Source organism: Lithobates pipiens, unplaced genomic scaffold, assembly GCF_037356315.1.
Source record: "Lithobates pipiens isolate NorthernLeopardFrog02 unplaced genomic scaffold, aLitPip1_a1.2 Scaffold_8, whole genome shotgun sequence".
NCBI classification, from domain to species: domain Eukaryota; kingdom Metazoa; phylum Chordata; class Amphibia; order Anura; family Ranidae; genus Lithobates; species Lithobates pipiens.
In genome coordinates, this window is record NW_027507903.1 from 627,756,079 (window position 1) to 627,765,159 (window position 9,081).

Genomic DNA, 9,081 nt, shown 5'->3' on the forward strand with positions numbered 1-9,081 from the left:
AGTTATGCATAACGTCACCCGCGGCTGCCCTACGGAACTAACACGATTGTCGGCTTTACATGCTGGGTTTTTATCATCTTTATGTGAGTAGTTTGTGCTTGAACACAAAAATTAAATCTTATACTTAAGCGGTGAGCACTTAGATCTTTTCTTTCTACCCATGACCTGGCGTCCTTGCTGAGATCTAAGGAGACGTGAGAGAAGTTTATGGTCCGTGTTAACCCTTTTGATACCTGCTTGTGTGACCACCTGTTTGCACAGGGGTCTATGCCATAAGGTGAGAGTGATTAGTTAGACTGGAGGTGGAGGGATTGTCACGCTACTGTGAAAAAAAAAATACTTATGTCAGTGCTACAGTTTAAATTTAAAACGTATTTGTGTTAACTGTGAAGTTAAGTCATGGATTGTGGAAACTAACTAGTGTCGGGTGATTGTATATAGTGTATACCACATTTACCACTGACTAATGCAGAGTTGCAATGCAAGGAGATCAGCGAAAAGTAGTTGGATCTGTATGTGCATTATAATTAATTGAAATTAGTCAAATAACCGATTAAAAAAAATAGATTAATCGAACATGAAAATTTTAATCAGTAACAGCCCTAATATATACCGTATATGTACAGTATACAGCATATGGTATACTATACTAATATATACAATTTTTTTTTAAATATTATTATTATACTAGATTTATATAGTGCTGACCACTTGACAACAACGCTTTACAACTTGAATATTTACTTTTCTACCACATTTGCATTTTTTTTTTGTTTCAAATAATTTTATTAATATAAAACAGAGTATTGACAAAGAACAAATTACATATACAAAGAACAGGCTACACAGCTCAGTCTTAATTTCCATTCCAACAATAGGAGTAATTATTACTACTATAGAAAACTAGTAGTAGGCGAAACAGGAAATTATAATGAACCCAATTGTTCAACAGGATTCTGTGCCCGCGTAAAAGTTAGAAGAACAACAGGAGGATCGTTTAACCCCTGATTAACCAAATAAGAAACCCGCCTAGTCCTAAAGTGGCATCTATTGTATACCCTCTTTGTATACAGCTGTAGACAAATTGTCCGGGTATGTTCTTGTATGATCTGAGGGAACGTGATCTAGGCAGATCCGCAGTGACGTGGGATGTAGGGGGAGTGTGCTAAACTGGAGGCTAAAGAGGGTCATTAGAGTACATGGGAAATGGTGAACGAAGTACGAAGTCTTGAGATATATGTCAATGTAGGGTATAAATGGCAGAGATAAGTCTGAAGATAGAGAAAGAAAAAAGGGGGGGTGTCATGGAGGGGGTAAAGGGGGTGCAGGTGGGGTGGGATGGGGGGGATGACTATGATATTGTCTTCAGGTGTGGGGAATCATGGGGGAGGGGTCTCTGGCTTACCTCCATCATATAGTAAAGGAGAGGAGTGACAATACTTAGGGACTGGACACATGGTTATGAGCGAGATGCCATATGTGACAAATGTGAAGTCTGAAAGTGAATCCAGCAGGCCCACTTCGTGTTGTACTTATATGGGGTGTCTCGGGAAATATTAATAAGTTTCTCCATTTCCGCAACTTTTTGAATTCTGAGAAACCAATCCTTGATGGTGGGAACACGGGAGGATTGCCAATAAATAGGTATGCATTGCTTGGCCGTGTTATTTAGATGCATTGTCAACGATTTGTGGTAAGTGCTATGTGGTAGGCTGGAATAGTACAAGAGAAACTGGGCTGGAGTAAATTCTAGTGTGTAGGAGGAGATTTTTTCTGTGAAACTGTGTACTTCCGTCCAAAAATGCTGGATTGATGGGCAGGACCACCATATGTGTAATAACGTTCCCCTGTCCTGGTTACATCTCCAGCAGGTCTCAGGAACGTTAGGTTTGTATTTATGGACTACCACCGGAGTATGGTACCATCTGGATTGGATTTTAAATCCATTCTCTTGGGTGCTCACATTAGAGGACCCTTTATGTATGTTGACATGAATTTGCTCCCACTGGTCTTCCGAGAGTGAGATGGTCAAGTCCCTTTCCCATTTCTTGTAAGCTGGCGTGTCATTCGCTCTGAGTTCCGCAAAGAGCAAATTGTGTGTAGAGGAGATGAGGTTTGTTTTTGGGGGGGGGGGGGGGTTTGAGTGCAAAGCGTTTCGAAGGGAGAGAGTCGCCTGGAGCAACAGGAGTTTTTGTCTAGGTTCTGCAAGTACGAGGCCAACAGGAGGTAGGACCAGGGAGGAATAAGGGTGTCCCCTGTCTGAGTCGCAAGCTGGGTTCTGGTTTGTATTTTCCAGCAATGGAAAAATTGGTGTGCTCTGATGTGGGTCGAGGACCAATAGTCTGCTAAATAATCTTGCTTCATTCCCGGTGGGTCGGGGTTAAGTTTTAGAGGAGTTAGGGGGCCCGGAGAGGATGAGATGTTCGATTGTTTGCAGACATGGTGAAAGCATCTTAAAGTTGGGCCTATAAGAGGGTGTTGTAGCAGGCTCGTGGAATGAGTCGATAAGGGATCCACGGTGAGGAAGATAAGGACAATTCTGTGAATGAGGCCTCTAGGGGTATCCAGTCTTTACTGGTGGCTTGCACATTCCAATCTACTATCCTGGTCAAGTGTGTTGTAGTATGGTATTTATGGAGGTTTGGTAGTCCGATTCTCCCCAGATTCCTCGGGCGTGAGAGTAGGTCATAGTTTATTCTGTGCTTAAGATTACTCCAGAGAAATCTGGAACAAAGTTGTCTGTAACTTCTAAAAAAGGAGCCGGGGATGTGGATGGGAATCGTTTGGAGCAGGTAAAGCATTCTCGGAATTGCATTCATTTTCAAAATCGCTGCTCTACCAAACCATGAAAATATAGGCTTGTCCCATCCTTTGAGATCTTTAGTCAATTGATTCAAGAGGGGTGTAAAGTTTTTTGCATATAAGTTGGATAATTTGAAGGGGATCTGGATGCCTAAGTATGTGATGGAGTCATTCTTCCAATGAAAGGGGAAATTTGTCTTACATTGGTCAACTATTTTTTGGGGTAAAGAGATGTTGAGGGCAAAGGATTTCGACAGATTAATATTAAGATTCGACAGGTATTGGAACTGTTGGAATTCTTAGCTGGGGCGAATTGGGTGAGGAAGGAGGAGATAGCTTGTTCGTGCGTTAAATGATCATCTGATCATAAAAGAGCTTTTAGGATAGAATTAAATTTTTTATAAGGGTGATGTTCAGGGTCTCATTAATTAGGACTCGAGTGTCGGTTAGTTCTGTTAGGGTATGTTTTGCTAGTGTTAGTTTGTGACATGTTTCTAACTTCCTCAGTCTTGTAAACAGTTCAGTGAGTCTGGCCTTACGGTTTTTCCTGAGCGCTGCCGAAATTGATATTATTTTGCCTCTTATAACACATTTATGTGCCTTCCACTGAGTCATTTTGGAAATGTCCGGGGAGTCATTTTCTGAGAAGTAGTCTGTCAGGCATTTATTTAGGTCACTTTCAATTGATTTGTCGGCTAAGATAGTGGGGTCTAACTTCCATATGAATGTGCCATCACTAATCTCTGGGAAGGTAAGTGTCAAGGAGACAGGGTGGTGATCAGATAATGTCATGGGTTCAATAGATGCGGTCTTAAGTAGTGATAGGTCCTGTTGCGATAAGAAAAGGTAGTCTATGCGAGAATTTTTGTTGTGAGGGGCAGAGAAGTAGGTAAAGTCTTTGTCTTTGGGATGCAAGATGCGCCATGTGTCGTGTAAAGAGAGTTCATGAAGGCAATGCCTGATTTGTTTGAGTGCTCTATAAGTAAGATGTGATTTGCCTGATGAGGTGTCCAAAAGGGGATCGAGGGGTAGATTGAAATCTCCCCCCAGTATCAGTATTCCCTCCTGAAAGGAGAGTAGTTGCTGAGACATAGCACGAAAGAAAGGGACTTGTGAAGAGTTGGGGCTATATATGTTTGCTAGGGTGATGGGTCTATTTTTTAAGGTTCCTTTGAGAAAGACAAATCTCCCTTGTTCATCTAGAAGAGAATCTGTAATGTTGATTGGCGAGTTTTTGGAGAGAAGAATAGAGACTCCTTTAGATTTGGTGACTGGGGAAGTGGCGTGATAACCATGGGGAAATTGAGGATTCGTCATTTTCGGTGTGTATTTAGAGCAGAAGTGGGTTTCTTGCAGGAAAACCACATCTGTTTTAGATTGTTTTGCATAAGATAGCAATCGGGAGCATTTTTCTGGGGTGTTCAGACCCCTAACATTCAGGGATAGAATTTTAAATGTGAGATGGTCCGAGTTGGGTTGAACTTGTGACATGGTGATTTGGGAGGTGGCCCAAGGGGCAGAAGGGGGATATAAACGGGGGTAAGCCAGAGACCCGTGCAGGCAGAAGGGGTGTTAGGTGGGGGGGGCAAGAAGAGAGGAGAGGGGGGGAATTTTAGATGAAAGTAGATGGGGAGGAATGAGTGTGTGAATAAAGGAGAACAAACGGGGATTAAGGGGCACTAAGTTACCCTGGGGGGGGGGGGGGGATGTAAGGACAACCGGTTGGTGGGGTTGACCTGCAAACCTACGCCTTATGAGGGGATTAACCTGGAAAAGGTCAGTCAAGACTACCAGAGTCTCCTGCGTGGGAGGCTGAGCGCTGGGTACGGACCGAGAGGGGAGGGCTCCATGTCCTGTCGAGTCTTCGAAGGTAAGGGATCAGGAGGAGTTGTAGGTAGACCTGGTCCCAGGTAGAGCTAAAGCTCCCCCTGAGACCGACCCACTCGCACGTCTGAGACCGACCATGGTGAGGTGAGAGCAGTGGCTTGATCGTCGCCACAACCATGTAAACACGTTCTAGATATACATGGATTAAACCAAACTTTCAGGAGAGGGACAATGTTGAATGCTCCTAAAGAGGTGTCGTCTCTCAGGAGGATATGGGGGTTAGGGAATGAGAGATCTAAGCCAGACTGTTATAAAAAGGAGGATTGAGTGTTAGATGGATCTTCTTGTGTGTCCTACACTCAGAAATTAGTACGAGGCTAGGTTCATGGGACTGGGAAGTGGTATAAAAGAGAAACAAACTGATCACATAATACATATACATATATTTTCTTTTACCTATCTAAGTAGATTGCTACCCATCTGACAAACGTGGTTGAAAAAGCATCATATTTATCTTATAAAGATTATTACAATAACAAAGTTACCAGCCTAACTTTATATATTTGAATTATGAATTTTTAACAAAAACGTTCCATACCTTGTGAAGAACTGAGGTTTTGGCATGCTCTAAAGCAGGGTCATACCCCTCTTGATGCTGCAACTTACAAATAGATTCTATGCTGAGTTGGAGAAGGTCATGCTCAGGCCCGGGCTCCAGTAAGTGTTGGTAGGCCAGGAGATATGCTTGCCCTCCGGGAGAAGTGGGGAGTATCATATTGCTAAACATGTCAATTAGGAGTCAATCCCGATCGGGGGAGACCCACTTGGGTGCTTTTGAGGCAGAGGAAGGAAAGGAAGCTCCTTTCTGAGCAGGACCTACTCTTTGCTGGCTATTGAAACTAAAACCTCAGCTTTGCCCTCTTCAGTCTGATAGGACCTCAGGTCTATAGAAGGAACCAGTGAAAGCCTAAAACTAAAATGTCAAGTTATTGACCAGAGAGTTTCTATGAAAGGAGGTAACAGGTATTTAGAAGAGAAAAGAAGGAAGAAGGAAGGGGGGGAGGGAGGAAGGAGTGGAAGAGGAGGAGAGCAGTTAGGAGAGGGTGAGGAAGGGGAGAATAGATCAGGGATGCAAGGAGTTGAGGATAGGCAAAAGGCACAATGTAGATTCTGTTGTATTCTACTTAAAATTGTTAACAAATGATAGACCAGTAAATCAAACCCAATGTAGGAATATAGGTGTTCGGTACCAGAAAAAAATTAAGCTTGGGGGCCTGTCACAACCCCTCTGTGTCTATCTTGAATGGCCCAAAGTTATTGGAGTTAAATTCTGGTAAGTTAAGTACCTTCACAGCTTTGAACCATCGTAGGGGGGAGGGGGGGGTGAGAGAGGGAAGGAGAAAACAGGCTAAATGCTTATGGGGCTGTGGGCTAATCCTGAGGTCGTGGAACCATACGAAGGGATTTGAGGGTTGACTTGGGGGGTCCGTTGAGGGTCCGTTGAGTGATCAGGCAGTCTGAAATTCTAGACAATACAGGGTTTGGCCCGCAGGTGTAGTCACAGGGTATTGCATTGAGCTTGAGATAAGGTAAGGTAAACGGGTGGCAGGAAACAGGGAAGGAATCACAGTACCTTAGAGTCAGATGGGAGCAGAAGTCGGTGTCGTGATGATGAGATCAGTGGATCCAGGCCCTGCGGTGCGCCGGGGAAGCCGTGAGGCTACCATTTCTTGGTGCTCCGATATCTTGCGGGGGCGAGCGAGGAGGAATGGGGTGAGGGCGGCGGCGGCCAATGCTGAAATTGCCCGCATCTGCGATACCGTCCATAGAAATAGCTCGGGTGAGTGTTGAGAGGCGAAAGTCGCTGTACCAATCTGACAGTTGCACTGGTGGGATGTCTAGCGTGAAGAAAAAGTGATCCAGGTCTTCAGGCACTCTGAGAATTGCTGTTTTGCCGTGGTGAGGCGCTGTTAGGCCAAAGGGGAACTTCCATCTGTATACAATGGATCTAGCTCTCAGAGATTCCAGAAGTGGGTGGAGTTCCCTCCTCCTCTGCAAGGTGATGACAGAGAGGTCTTGGTAGATTTTGACTGTAGCGCCCTGTACTGTGACCTGGTTGTGTGTTCTGGCCGCATGTAGAATCTGCTCTTTAAGCTGGAAATCCATGAGGCAACAAACAACATCCCTTGGGGGATCTGTCTCTCTCCCTCTGGGCCGCAGCACTCTATGTATACGTTCAAAACCAATCTGTGTAGTAGGCGGGCGGTCGAGTATCTCATTAAACAGCATGGCGACCGTTTGAGATAATTGGGAGGGTTCGATGGCCTCCGGAATGCCTCTTACTCGGAGATTGCGGCGCCTTCCACCTTCCACGATTGTCCAAATCCTCTAGGTGCTGGTTAATATCCCTGAGATGTATGGCATGAGATTCTGTTATCTGTTGGACTTGGCATAGGGCAGTATCCTGCCGCGCTTGTACTGCTTCTACCTCCTCCACTTGTAGAGTCATAGCATGTATGTCAGATCTCATGTCAGATATCGCCGCCATTAGCGCGCTTTTGATGCAACGCTGCGGAGGTCATCTATGTTCACCGCCGTTGCATGGCTATGAGGTCGGTCAGTACCAGGGCTTGCAGCGTGTGATGCCTCCGATCCCGCGCTTCTGCCTGTGAGGCCTGCATCCTACCTGAGGGTCGCGCTCTGAATATCTCCGGTATATGTCTGGCGGAGGGGTCGTCTGAGCCTCTTGGCGATCGGGACCGTGTAGCAGAGGTAGCTCTGGGTGTCCTCACCATGGCAGGGGTAAGAATAGGGTAAGATCGCTGAAGTAACTGGCCTCAAGGACGGGAGCTCCAGATCTGAGCGTCCATCTCGGATCGGATCCAGGCCACACCCCCCACATTTGCATTTTTAACTTAAAATAAATTATGATTTTATTTTTTCAATAGCTTTTTTAAAGTCCTTGTTCCTGAAAGTGTATATGATCGGATTAAGCAGTGGAGTCATTACAGTGTAAAAGAGGGAGAGGACCTTGTTCAGAATATCTAGTTGACCTTTTGTTGGAATCAAATACACAGCGATTAGCGCCCCATAAAAAATACACACTGCGGTCAAGTGAGAGCTGCAGGTGGTGAAGGCTTTCTTTCTTCCTGTAATTGATTTCATTTTGAGGATGGTTATAACAATTAAGATATACGATGTCAAAATTAATACAAAAGGGGCTACAGCGCAAATGAAAGCTACGACATAGGCCTGATTATGGATCCATGAAGTATCGGAGCAAGAAAGCTCAAGTATGGGTTCATAGTCACAGAAGAAGTGATGAATGATGTTTGGTCCACAGTAGTATAGATTCCATAAAGAAATGAAATCAATCAATGCCATTGTAAAACCCAGTAACCATATGATAATCACTGATTTAATGCAAATTGATTGGTTCATTATAGAGTTGTAATGCAGGGGCTTACAGATAGCCAAATACCGATCATAGGACATCACAGTCAGTAGAAAACACTCTGAGGCCTCAGCATGGGCAAAGAAGGAGAACTGGATGATACATCCAGCAAGAGACATGGTACATCCATCATGTAAGATGATATAAAGGAGGTTGGGAAGAATATCTGTAGACAGAATGATATCAAGTAATGATAGTTGGGTGATGAAGAGGTACATGGGAGACTGAAGTGTTTTACTCAGATGATATAAAACCATAATAAAAATATTTCCAGAAATAGTAACACAATATATGAAAAACAGGACCAAAAAATATCTAATTTTTATGCTTTTTAGATTTGGAAAACCTGTTAGTACAACACAGGTTATATTATTGGGAAAGTCCACCTGGTAAAATAATATAAAAATACATAATAATTTAGGTTGTAACAAGCAGAGAATCCATTATGCTCACCTCCTCACAATTCTGGTGGAGGGAAAAACAAAAACAACATTTAATCTGGAACGTATCCATTCAATTTTGAAAAGATCCTTTTTTAATACTTCCTTTTTTAAACTATCCAGCTACGTTTTATCCTTTCTACATAATTTTTTTTTCCTCTGCAAAATATGGTCACATTGTTCTGTATTTTATTTTTCGGGTAATTAACACAAAAATGAAAACAATTCAGCTTAAAATTATTTGCCCTTTGCTCGATTGCGGCGATACCTCACACGTGTGATTTGAACTAATTGGCACTTGTAAACTCGCCCAGTATCAGCTTACAGGGTCATATAGGCTAAAAAATTATGCAAGGACTGTGGGGAGCACAATGGGGAATGGCTTATTTAAAGTCCACAATGTCCGTATATATGTCCACTTGGAAGGCAACCCAGTGATAAGAAGCAGGTCAGGAGCAATTGGTAGGAAAGCACAGGCGCCAATCTGAGTGTAGAGGGTTAGATCATTTAATACAGAATATGGATACTGGTACTCACAAAGGTAATAGGGTAACTGGC

General features: G+C 43.6%; 1 protein-coding gene across 1 annotated transcript; it reads right to left on the bottom strand.

Moving 5' to 3' along the window:
• Positions 1–7,452: 7,452 nt before the first annotated feature.
• LOC143964004 (olfactory receptor 5G26-like) lies at positions 7,453–8,443 on the bottom strand. The gene has a single exon (XM_077473726.1). It carries the CDS (start codon positions 8,338–8,340, stop codon positions 7,555–7,557), a length of 786 nt encoding a protein of 261 aa, XP_077329852.1. The 5' UTR covers positions 8,341–8,443; the 3' UTR covers positions 7,453–7,554.
• Positions 8,444–9,081: the final 638 nt, after the last annotated feature.

What these genes read in the sequence shown, in the direction of transcription:
- LOC143964004 (XM_077473726.1), bottom strand. Translation starts at nt 8,340, where the DNA reads ATGGTTTTATATCATCTGAGTAAAACACTTCAGTCTCCCATGTACCTC.